At 45.7% G+C, this 12,855-nt stretch overlaps 1 protein-coding gene across 1 annotated transcript in view; it reads right to left on the bottom strand.

Annotated features, from left to right (window-relative positions):
- Nucleotides 1-12,540, bottom strand: part of FHDC1 (FH2 domain containing 1) — a 36,354-nt gene extending 23,814 nt beyond the window's left edge. Inside the window, exons 1-3 of the mRNA XM_075090947.1 lie at nucleotides 12,456-12,540; nucleotides 7,528-8,160; nucleotides 488-549 (exon numbers count right to left, since the gene is read on the bottom strand). Coding sequence (XP_074947048.1) covers nucleotides 488-549; nucleotides 7,528-8,010 — 545 coding nt within the window. The 5' untranslated portion in view covers nucleotides 8,011-8,160; nucleotides 12,456-12,540. The remainder of the gene's footprint in view (nucleotides 1-487; nucleotides 550-7,527; nucleotides 8,161-12,455) is intronic.
- Between the last annotated feature and the right edge of the window lie 315 nt (nucleotides 12,541-12,855).

The following is a 12,855-nucleotide window of genomic DNA, read 5'->3' as shown; positions in this document are numbered from 1 at the left end:
ATTACAATGAGGTTATGTATCAGTGTCCGCAGCAGCATCGTTCTAACACCGCTTTCCAGTAATGCCTTTACTGAAGGGCAACATTATTAGCGAACAAAGACAGCACTGAAACAGCTTGCTCTTAAAAAACCAAAATTTCTCACCTCACCCCTTTCTACTAATTCTTTATAAAGAAAGGAAGCCAGCAAAAAGCCACTCTCGTGCAGTATTACATGAGATATAAGGGCTTCCCTTAACCATATCTGAGAAGTCACTTCAACTGGTCAACAGTAGCAAACTCTAAATGTTTGGTGCTAAGTCATAATGGCACTCAAAACTGAACATATTAGAAAACAAATCACAAAATGTAGTTACTTATGACAAACCTGTAGAGAACTGTAAACTCCACAAGGAACAGAGCATGATACACAGCACATTCGATGAGAACTACAAAGAATTTCACGCATCTATAGCTTGCAGAAGCTGCATGAAAAAAATAAAATCTTACTTTTTGAATTGTTTGAGAAATATCCCGATGTTCATACTCCTTTTCGCATCCAAAATGGAAACCTGAGAAAGCAAGAGATATTAATCTACCCATACCTAAGAAAATATCATATAAAATAGATATAATTTCTTAACTTGCTACAGATAATTTTTTGCAATTGCCACCAAATCACAAGCCAAATGAATACACAGAGTCACTTCTTATCAACAAAGATCATATATTATAGAACTAGCTTTTACCAAGGAAATACACAGCACACCCACAACACCTTTTTCCAAGTGAAGCAAAAAAAACCATAGCAACATTTATAGAAGGAAGGAATCAAGATAGTCTATTTCATTACACAGTAAAGACATTCTTCTTGCTTATTTCATAACACAAAATGTTGCTTATCAAGAAATATGTTGTATTGCTTTCAAAGGCCCCAGGGTTAGTGAACTTCAAACCCCATGTATTTCAGAAGTTTTGTAACAAATATGAGGATGGGCTTTCTAAGCAGAGGTCAGTGTGCACTACGGATTTCATTGATGCAAATGAACAGCCACACTGATCCACAGAAAGATAGGTAAGTCAATGTTGAACCAAAACCTGAGACAGATAATGCTCAAACCTGTTTGCTTTATCTAGAAGCAAACAGAAACCCATAATAAAAACATAGTCTTCCCCTGCTTTATATTTTAAAGTTAATTTGCTGTATTGTCCTACGTGTACAATTCTGGATATTAAGCAAAGAAAAAAAACCACAAACAAACCACTTTTTCCCCCTAATTCATTTTTAAAAAAAATTTAAATAAAAGTATTAATTCTTTTTATGCCAGTTTTTCCTCCTATAACAGCACACAAGTTCAAACCTGAGATGTTTGCCCTGTTTTAGCGACTCATGTCCTTAAGGTTAAAATTTTACCACAGTTGTTTTGGTGATAACAGCTAAAAAAGTAATGAAATTTACAAGGACAAGAGAATTGTTTCATGTTAACAGTGCCACCTGACTGCTACCATAAAACAACTCAGTACACACAGATGTTTGACTGCTGTTGGACTCATACAATGTTTGAGGTTTTGACAACTGGAAAGGTGTCTTGAACTCTGTGACAGCACGCAAATCAGAAAACACATAAATGCAATGTCGGCATTGCCGCAAAATTGAATTAGCCTACTGTCAGCTGGTGCCAGTGAAAATATAGGTATGATTAATGTGCTGTCTTCAACATACACCCAGGAGACAGCCTCCTCATCTGCTGAAGAGTGAATCAAATTTCAAAGTTTTCTAAAATGTGGGAATTTTCTCTCTTCCAAAACCAGCAAAGACTAGAAAACACCGGAAATGTCAGTGTATTAGTTTTAATTAGACGATTGCTAGCCTGAAGCCCTTCAGTTTTAGCATATGCAAAGATAAGAGGACAGATTGTAGTTTATTCTCCTGTTATCTTAGGAGTTTAGAGGCCCCCAACAGATCATTAAGGGAAAGCCCCTTAACATAGGACAGGTTCAACTATCTCTCCCCCTGCAGTATCTAATCTTTTACAAATGCTTTACTGCAGGGACCTCTCACTGACCTCTCAAACTGCAGCTCCAGTCTCCAATAGCTCTAGTCACTCCTAATTCTCCCATCTCTCTGTACTAGTTTAAGCCTATAAGCTTTGCCATCATGATTTGGCTTTTGGCTTGTTGAGGTTTTCTAAAGTATATTCACAGTTAACCTTCTGTACATATTATTTTCAGCCACAGTCAGTAACTGTTACAATAAGACTCGCCATCAGCTAGGTTAACCTTTGGTTTCCATGGCACAACTCAGATTTACAGCACAACCTCAGACAAAACTACAGAATTTTTTTTAACATCTTCCCTTGAAGAAAAACCACAGATGGCAAGAGATACAGCTGTATTTGCCTTATCAGCACAACATAAAAATGTCATAGCAAGGCTCTTATACACACCTCTTGCTCTGTGTACAACTGTACTCTATTTTTTCTATTATTTCGTGTTCAAGCACACAATCAAAACACACGGCTTAGTTTTTGGTGACTCTTTGCTTGGTGTCCACTTCAAGATTATCAAGTGTTTGAAAAAGCTGTCACAACTACCTTCAAGGAGTTTCCAGATGGTAGCAGGAAGAGGAGAAAAGGGCAACCTGGCAGGTACTCCATAAATACAAGTTCCTACTCCTTGCACACAAATATGGTATCTTCCATCTCACATTCAGCTGCGTATCAGATGCATAATCTTGGCGTTAACATCTATTCGTAATGTCTACTCTTCTTCCCCATCAAGCTTTCATCCGATTTTGTCCTTGCAGAAAAAGCTGTCTGCATACGACTTCCTCCCAAGCTGTTGCTTTTTACCCTTTAAACGTTACCCAAGCTTTTTATAAATTCTGCTCAGTCTGCTCCTATCTTCTATTCACATGCACCTTCAGCTCAGGTGCCAGCACAGAATGTTCCAAATCCCTGTTCGCTACCTAAAGAGATTTTAAAATGCTAGCCACTGGCCACCCTTGGACTTCTTGACTCAGAAAGTTACACGGGCCTGTAATTAAGAATTGAGAACACTTTCCTAGTCTCATTGGAATTGTCTATTCTAAGGAACACTCTCATATGGTTTCTTATGATTTACTTCAGATAAATTCCATAGAGCTTTCTCCATTCTCATCTTCCTCAACTCTCCTGCCACAAAAACTATTACATTTTTGTTTATCCTTCTCTGGAAATGCTATAGTTCTCTCAAATACTTTGCACCATCTCAACACCTGCACCTTGCCAGCCCATCCAAGTGTCAATGCCTCACGCACTTGCCACCTTTCCTTCATAAACAGTGCAATCTTCCAAGCAAGGACAGCTGATTCACTTATGGATGTGCTTCTCATCACCATAGTATTCAACTCAAGTGTATTTCTGAACTCTGCAGCAGGCACAGATCATGTCGGGTAATAACAGCATCAGTTTGACAAATGTTAATCCACCATTGAAATATTCATTGATTTAGATGTATTAAGGGAAGGGGAAAATTAGCTTGAGGACCATGGTGAAGTTGTGATGATGGTAAGAAGAAATCGGCTCCTGAACTCTGACACAAATTTGCAATCAACATGAAAGATTCAGAGGAGTGTCCCGGGAGACACAAAAAGCCCCACGTCAATACTGACTTTGTAGTGACTACAGAAATGCAATAGGATTTTCTTGCCATGAGGTTGTCAATGAGGAACAGGAACATGACAAAGTGGATTCATGACAGATTAGTGAAAGCAAAACATTACATGTATTCTTTGGATAAGAACAATGGGGTTTCACATGGTAGGATACAGTTGACAAATTACAGCAAGCGTGGCACAGCCTAGTGGCACAGGCTCAGCGCTAGAGGTTAGGAAGGATATAAACAACTTCCTGCTTCAGCTTCCACTTCACTTTACAACGCACTAACCATCACTGTTGAGTTTAATATTTTGGCTTGTATTCTCCAAGCCACACGCACTGCCTGGAGTGGTTGGGGAAAGATGCACTTCCACAGTGCGGCAGAGTCAACCTAGCAGCTTACTAGAGGGCTGTCCCGCTCCATGCCATCTTCCCGTGTCATGGTCCTAGCCTGCTCTTACCCTTAGGCAGGCACTGGTACTCATCTCATTGTTTTTTGCTGTACTTGCTGGATTAACAGGTTGAATCAGCTCTCAAGAAGGTGGAGTGAGCATCAGACCCAGCACAGGGAAAAGAGAGAGGGCACGGCTAGAAGAGGGGAGAAGAGATGTCCTGTTCACCCCTTCCACCTTCCTTCTCTCTCCTCCTCTCACTAGCCCCTCGCACAGGCTCTGGAATTCACTACACCCTTTCACAAGCCATCAAAACTTACCAAAATAGCAGGAAACTACTCCAGGAGAAAACAAACAAAAAACCCCAACAGCACTCTGCTGAGCTACTTACTTAAACCTGTTTACAGAGGGTCCAATGTCTGCCTGAGCCAGCGCACAGATGGGGGGAGGTGACAGACAGGAGCAGGGGAACAGTTCGAAGGAGGAAGCAAGACCAGCTCCCTTGGCTGGCAACAAGCTGTTCTGCCCACTCTGCTGCCAGGCTAGCTATAGCCTTGGTGCATGTATGTTGTGCCATACTGTGACACCACTAAGAGATGGGGAAAGTAAATTGGTGTGTAAACTTAACCCTACACCCCCTATTTTTCAAATTACATGAAACCATAGGGCAAATTAAGCCTTTAGTCAAGGAAACATGTTAATTAATCTCCCAAGGGTTTGGTGAGGGATTGTTTACAAAAAGGAAAGCATTTGCTGCAGGAGCTTGACTTAAATCTCAAAAGGGACTTCTGTTATAATGATGATGTTTAGTGCTAAGTCTCCAGAATTGGGATTCAATAACCCAAGCCAGACATCTAAATTCCCTGTATAAATTACTGGTGAGCAAGGAATTAAAAGGCCATGCAGTATTGTAAGCTTCTACAAGAAGAGAGTGTTTTTTCCACAACTGCTCATGATTTCATAACCAACATCAATCTCTGGAGAAGGTACGAAGACCCTACCTCCACCACAGTCTCTAGGGAGTGCCCTCAACACTGGCTGAAGTCACTCATCACCACCTCCCCTTAAGCTATGCCACTGCACCAACAGGAACCCCACTGAGCCAAAAGAGCAGGCTCTCCAGCCATGCACTTTTGTATGGCACTTTGGACACGTGCTGTTTTTTTCAGATTTGGATCTAAGCGATACTTGAATTTATGCTCTTGAAATTATCTTGAAAATTTGTTGTTGACATACTACGCCAGCTAGACTAATGCCACTACTTAAACTGCAAGCAACATTTTTCACTACTAGACCATAAAGCACTTCCTAAACTCAACTGTGTTTTACACAAAAGGAATAGAGGCACTGAAAGAAAAAAATGTCTTGTCCACCTTCCCCTGCCGGGCCAGGTACTCAGCCAGAACAGAACTACAGCTTCCACAGCCCCACACTAATGTGCTCTCCACAAGGTCACACGGACGCTGCGTACCTCAGCCTGCCCCCAACACCTTTCAACCTCTGTAGGTTTTATGACACTGAACGGAGGATAACCATCATACATTAAAGTGAGCGAGCAGCAGCTGACAGCACCGATGACGGAAATCGCAGACATTGCTTGTGCCTCCTGCCTCCAAACTCTTGCTAAATGATGCCTGGAGTAACGTCAAGCACGTGAGCTGTTGCGTTTCTGTGCTTCTGCACTTCCAATAACGCATAGCTCTTCAGGATTATCTCCTTCCCTCCTTGCTAAGCAGCTAGTACTGCAAAGTCCATTAACACACAAGGAATTGCTCATCACTGACACACTGCTGCGGCATGCTTGACAAAGCTTAGCAACGGAGTTGAATGTTTTGCCACTTAAGTAGCATAACTCAAGAGGCAAGTCCTGTTGCCTCACTGCCTGCCATGTGCAAAGGCACCATGGGAGCCCTGAACCAGGGCAGAAAGGCATCAAGCAGTAGAGAAGCACTGGACCGCTGTAGCAGCTCCAGAGAGATGCGCAGAAACATTAACTTGCAGCAAGGTAGGTTTTCGTTTCCAAGGCACTGTATCTTGGAGAAACCCTTGTTTTGCAGGCCTGCAATTTTAACCTCTAACACTGCTCTTAACCTCCCCAGGATGCCCTGAATTTCAAGCTGTACATGAAAACGTGTGATGTCTGGAGCACTCTGGGGTTTTCTCTGTCCCGGCTACTGTACACCAGGAGCCACATTCAGTTTATGAAACTTATAATCATTTTTACTGTAACTAGAGCTTCACTACATGGCAGTCCTGAAAGGGGGAGCTTCTAAGGATGCACGCGGGAGGGTGTGTACATCTGTATGCAGCACAGGAAGTCCAGTCACTGCAACCCTGATGCAAAGATGAACATACCCTGAAAACAGCGCAGAGGTTAATGACTATCTCTGAGAATGGCCCCGACTACTTCTTCCCCATGTCAGGGTTTCAGATTCAGCAATATACCCACCTGTTTTAAACCCCTCATTTTAGTCTATGTACAGCATGCACACCCCTCAGTACGTTGGTTTCTCACCTTGTCCCTGCTGATCTTATTTTGGCATCTCCTGAATCCTGCAAGATACCATCAAGGACAGTCCCTGTTTCCGCACTAAAAACTGATACATTGTTACATCTCTTAACCCGGTGTCCTCTGTATTTTGTTTACAAGCTAGCAGGTATGTAGACACGCGGCAGTGACTAAAACTGCATTTCAGCCCTCCAATTACTTCACAGAAAGATCACTTGAGACAATTCAATTCAAGCTTCACCAGGAGGCTGTCTATAAATCAGGATTTAAGAACTAGAAAAGCTACTTATCAGCTCACCGGAGAGTGTTTGAACCTGAAAGTATATACCTGCTCGCCACCAGAACAGAAGTCAGTAACAACCTTCAGACCTTCTTGGAAGGTTATTTTAGTCTCCAGAAAAAAGTAGGGTAGATGAAATAAAGTTTTCATTAGCAGGAAACCAACGTTTATGAAAGTTGACACTTTAAAATTATCTCAATTAAATAACAAATTCCCTTAACCGCTACATTGTGTTTTATTTCCTCACTGTCATACTGGCACTTCCCTTCCTGATGTCCCTAGGACATCAAGGGGACATATGGCGTTAACCCTTGCAATAGGATCCTCTTCCCTCCCGCCTGGTGGATGTTCGCACGTAGAACATTTTGTTTGCGCAACAGACGTGGAAGAGCTGAAGAGAAAAGTTACAATACACCTACATTCCACGCTGAAAACTCAAGGGCTATCCAACATGCGTAAATACAGATGCCTTCAGCTCCCTCCACTTATTTATATTTATTTTAATGGGTCATCGAATCACAGCACTTACCAACTTAAAATAATAAGCCATTAGCTCTTTGAAAAACAAATGCGTACCACTGAGAATTTATCCTCCCCGTCATTCCCTTCCTTCAAATCGAGACAAATTTGCCGCAAGGACGAACACAGCAGAGGAGGAGACAAAGGCGGGTCAGAATTCACAGCAATTCCTACAGCATTATGTGAAAGAGAGGTTTTACTTCAATTCTTACCTCCTCTTTAGTCTCTTTAAATGAAGACTTCAAAGATCGACTTCGGGAGTCCTGGGGCTTGGTTTCTTCCTGCTGCCCAAAAAGTTCCTCGATTGTCTTTGTATCGATCTGATACTGCGGCCTTGCAGCAATCGTCCAGATATTGTTTTTACCGCGGACTTGTTCCTCGGGGATAGTTTTCCAGAAAAAGCTCCGCATTCGTTTTTTTTTGCCGTGGCCGTCATGTCCATTTACCAGCTGCGGCGGCAGAGCTACGCTTGGCCCAGGCAGCGGAGGAGGGGGTGGCGGTGGGGGCGGGACCCCTGGGGGGAGCGGAGGGGCTGGGGGTGCCCCTGTCAGGGGACATGGCGGAGGGGGCGGTGGTGCTGCAGGCTGAGAAAGTTGAGATGCTGTTGTCGTATCCTCGTTCATTAATCCCGTTGCAACTGGAATAGCCCCATTTTCTTTATCGTTGGCCAAGGAGAGACAATTCATAACATGCATTTTATGGCCTCTCCAAAAAGGAGAGTGTTACTTCCTTGGATCGGTTTGAAACATTGAATAGCGAGTGCAGCAGCAACTGATATCACGCTCTCTCAAACTCTAGTCTGCCAGCAGCAGCCACACAAGAGGGGACTGTACCATCTTCGCAACCTACAACAAAGGACAATAGGGAGACTCAGATCAGAGAGACTGGATGTTGTCCCTCGCACTGAAAAGACGCTAAAATTAAAGGTATAACAGCTACTGAGTTTTTGACCCAGAGAGGAAATCTAGTGGATCAACAGGGCAATTTTATACAAATTTATCCACACCAAGATTTCAAATAGCTTTGGGTACCTAGATTTCAAGAACATATATAAAAATAAGAATACCTCTTAAATCACCCACAGTCGACACCAAACACACCTACTAATCCCAGTTCAGCGCAATTTTGTAAGAGAACATGTTAAATTATTGAAACAAGTATTATTCCACTCCTAATTTTAAATTTTTTTAAAAAAAGGTGATTACACACAGAAAATATAAATACTATGGCGCTGGATTAACTGGATCAAACAGACCATGTTTGAATACTTTTAATTCATGGCTCAAATCCAAGCTGCGTTAAAATATTGAACAATACGTCTATGATTAAACAATCTAGCCTAATGTACTGGTTTTTTGTCTTCGTATTTTTCATACAATTGTTAATAAGGAAAAAACAGCGTGTGGTCCCTACACTCTTTATGTTCACTGAGCATAAACTTAGAGTATTTGCATTTCACCATTACCTGTCTGGTTACGCTGCCTCCCAAAATGCACTAAGAGGAGAAAGACCACGGTTTGATTAAGTTGCCCCTTATAATTTAGTTCAGTATATAGGCTAACATAGCCAGTTCAATAAGCAGAGAGAGAAAGAAAGGACAGAGGAGCTGATGGAAACAGTAACCTACACATCCTAAGCACTGTATATATGCAAAGATTTAAATATTTAGGAAAACTTTTACATCTAGATTACCTCATGAAGCAACTTAACAGGAAACAATATTTTTTAGCAATTTTTCGTATACATTCACCTACTAAATGAAGATGCTGTTATTGACAGTAAACTTTCAAGTAAGAGTGTGACTTCCATAAAAAGCATGATTTTGACAAGGCAAATCTATTAAAGCAGATTTACTTCATAAGCCTCAGAAAAACACAAATTCAGGTGTTTCAAATATAGACCAATGAAGAATCCGCTGGAAATTTCTAAGTTATCTGCAAAGAAAAAATCGGGAATTTACAAAAAAAGTGAAAGATACCACACAACGCAAGCTCAAATAGAAGACAGCCAGCCCTTAAGCAAAAAAATCAGTCGCAGAAAAGCTCAAGAGAAAATGCTGAAGTAATGCACTGGCACAAGAACAATATCAAACAGAAATTTGGCACTGATGTAGTCGTATGCCTCTTCAGCAGGGCTCACATAGAGCTGATAGCAACCCAGATCAATCTGACATTGTATAATAGCGATGAAAAATCTTTGCTATTTTTGCCAGAAATTCATCATTAGAGTGTACTCGAACAAACAGACCCAAGTCGCAGAAACAAGCCTTAGGGCAAATTCTCTCTTTGTTGCGAGGACTCAGCCACTCACAGCTTCACTGAAGTCAATGGAAACCGACCCAAACTGATCCACTGTGCCTTTTCTTCTCAAAAGGTTGCACAGGTAGCAACAAATTCCTCTTCCCTGCTCCAGATTTGCTAACCTTATACCTTACGTTATCAAGGTATTCGCAAGAATACAAAACATATATAAAAATCTGTATGAGGTTTAAGTCATAGGAATGATAGGAGAATATTTTAATAGCAGGGTAAAAAGAGTAAGAGTTACAAAGTAGATCAGGATAGAGGGTTTCAAATTTGAATCAGCATTAATACCCAGTTGCTATTACAGAGCTCTGTATGTTCATGCCTCTCCTCCCAAGTTCATGATCATAGAAGCAGAGAGGCATAAAAAAAGCAGGTGCAAGGTGGTGGAAAGAGATTAACCACTCAAGGCAATTAAGTGTTGCATTAATTTAAAGAAATACTCAACTAGGAAAAAGTCTTCTCCTCCCTACCACTTATTTAAAAATGAAAAACATATTAGCTAGTCTTCCAGCACCACAAAGCAGTATTCAACAGTTGTTATTTTTCTAACTTGGGTTCCCACTGATTTGGGGGAGGAGTTGGGGGAGAAAGACAGACAGACAGACCGACCAACCATGCCCCTGGGTAACATGCAAGAACCTCATTTTGAAACTTCCAATAAATCTAGATGCTTTAAGAAAAAATGGGATCAAATCCTAACGAAACAAAGTTGTAGGCGATGAATCATCCGAGTCCCAGCTAACACACAGGAGTGGAAAATGACTGATCTCAGACCTGAGCGCTTCTGAGTTAGACAAGGGACGCTCCTAGTGAAAAGAATGGAGAGCGCAAGGGGAAGAAAAACATCCCAACCTAGATGTAAGGATAGACAGACAGAACAGGAACAACTGTTTTCAAGCCAATGAGCCCTGTACTGCTTTAGATGAGGTAACAGTCACCCAGAACCAGGAAAGGGGAAGAATCAGCATTTGGAAGGAAGGCATGAAAGGAAAGGCACAGCATAAAGGCTGGCATTCAGCTTTGTCTTCTGACAGATAAGCACGATGCAGGTGACAGAGGTCACCTGCTTGTAAGAGGTTCGGTGGTCTCAAGTTACCAGCTACCAGAAGACTGCTCAAGATTCCCTTCTCCTGCTGCCTCTCAGAGGAGCGGCTCGAAGATGTTCCCGGCGCCCCCGCCATTACCGTGGGTGGGACAGGAGAGAAGCTGGCAGCCAGGACAGGCTCCGGGCTGCGTGTTGGTATCAGCAGGTGCCTCCAAACAGGAAGTACAGCGAGAGGAGGTGGGGAACAACGCACCCCTTCTGAGTGTGAACTACAGATTACTGAGACACGACAGGACTGGGAGGCGTAATAAAGCCCAGGCAAAATTTTAACTCCTCAGAAGCCTCTCTGCGCATTTCAAAGGATTAGAAAGAAGAAAAAGAAAGGGACAAACATTTAAGATGTCTCAATTATGCTTAATTATTGCACGTTTGTTATCCAAAACACCCTAAGAAGTGCAAAAGCTCTCAAGTAACGTCCTTACCGCACATTTTAATTGTGCCCATATTTGGCATAAAAGAAAGATTTCACTTCTTTGTCTCATTCATTGTTTCAGCCAACCTAATCTAACTTGGAAATGTATTTCAAAGTTAGAGGGTGGGGACAACCTTCTCCCCAGGTAAGACGACAAACGCTCTAAAGTAATTTGTTGCTTGCAAAAAAGGCAGTTGCCACCCAGATAGACATACGCTATATTTGCGTGCACAAGTTAACAGGTGAAACGCACGACGTGCTGAAGGGCATCTTATAATTCATACTGCAAGATACTACTCCCTTGAACTCACGCCTTCAGTTCTCTGCTGCCCACGTCGCTATGTCAGCCGTCCTCCAAACTCTCATGAGAACAACACCGATTTTGCACCGAAGCCCAGCCACAGTATTTGGATGTCTGGCTCTCAACAACAGCTATACCGAAAGGCAAAGGGAGCGCGCAGCTGCTGACTGCGGATAACGAAACGGCGAAGGCCGCCTCACCTCGCCAGCCGCCGCTCTTGCCGACACGCGTGGGTTACAGGGAAGACGCGGCTCCCGTTACCGCAGCGGCTGAGCGCCGAACCAGCGCCCACCCAAACCCCTCACAGGCACGGCCTCCCGGCCAGCCGGGCTGCGACGGCAACCCCACGCCGCTTCGCCCCACAACCCAGGCGGGCGAAGGGGGGGGCTCCGTCCCAGCGATCATTTCGCTGCGGGCTCCCAGCCGGCCGCGCTCCCCCCGCCACGGGGCCGGGGACGCCAGAGGAACAGCCCCCCCCCCCCCGCCTTACCGTCTGACCTTCCGCCCGGAGCGGGCGCTCGGCCGGGGCGCGGAGGGAAGGCGGGCGGGCGAGCCGACCGGCCCGCCGCCGGGATCGCCCGAGGGGAGCCCCTCACGTCGTGGCTCCCTTCCACAGAGGCCGCAGAGCCACGGGGGAGCGCCGAGGGCGCTGCGGGGGAGGTGATGCCGACCGCGACCCGCTCACCTCAGCCTCCCGCCGGACCCCGGGCACCCCGCCCCAGCGGCCCGGCCCCGCCCGCCGCGGGACCTGCCCGACCCCCTCCCTTCCAAGGTTGGGGGGTGGGGGATTGTAGGCACTTGTTCCAGCGGCCCCGGCGGAGAGAGACGGGGGTCTCGGCGGCAGCCCCCGCTCCGCCCGCCGTGCCGGCTCCCGCCCCTTGACAGGGAGCAGCCAGAGAGGTGAAGGGAAGGGCGCGGGGCCGTTCCCCTTTCCCGGCAGCGATCTCCCCTCCGCCGTCTCTGGGCGGCCGCGACCACCGCCCCCCCTCCCGGAGCCCCCTCCCGCCGCCGCTCACCTCCGCGCCCGCGGGAGCACGCGCCGCCGCGCGCAGCCGGGCCCGCTCCCGCCGCCTCCTCCCATCGCGCCGCGGCCGCGCCGCCGGAGCCGGGGGGTGGGGTGGGGGGTGGGCGGGTGGCGAGGGGGCGGGGCAGCGCGCAGGCGCGGCGCGGGCGGGGCCGCGGCAGGTGACAGCAGCGGCGGAGGTGGCGGCGCCGTCCGTCCGTCCGTCCCCCCGGCAGCCCTCACCCGGACGGCGGGACCGCGGCGCCCCGTCTCCCGCCCGAGCCGGTGGTACCGAAAGGGCGGAGGGCGGCCCGCGCCCCAGCGCCGGGCGCTGCCGCCGCGGAGGGCGGAGGTGTGCAGGGGCGCCCGCGGTGGCTCTCGGCCTAAGGGAGCTCCTGCGAAGGTGGATGTAA

The sequence above is a fragment of the Phalacrocorax aristotelis genome, chromosome 4 (assembly GCF_949628215.1).
Source record: "Phalacrocorax aristotelis chromosome 4, bGulAri2.1, whole genome shotgun sequence".
Classification (NCBI taxonomy): Eukaryota; Metazoa; Chordata; class Aves; order Suliformes; family Phalacrocoracidae; genus Phalacrocorax; species Phalacrocorax aristotelis.
Note: the sequence above shows the minus strand (reverse complement) of the source record. Positions and strands in the feature narration are given on the sequence as shown.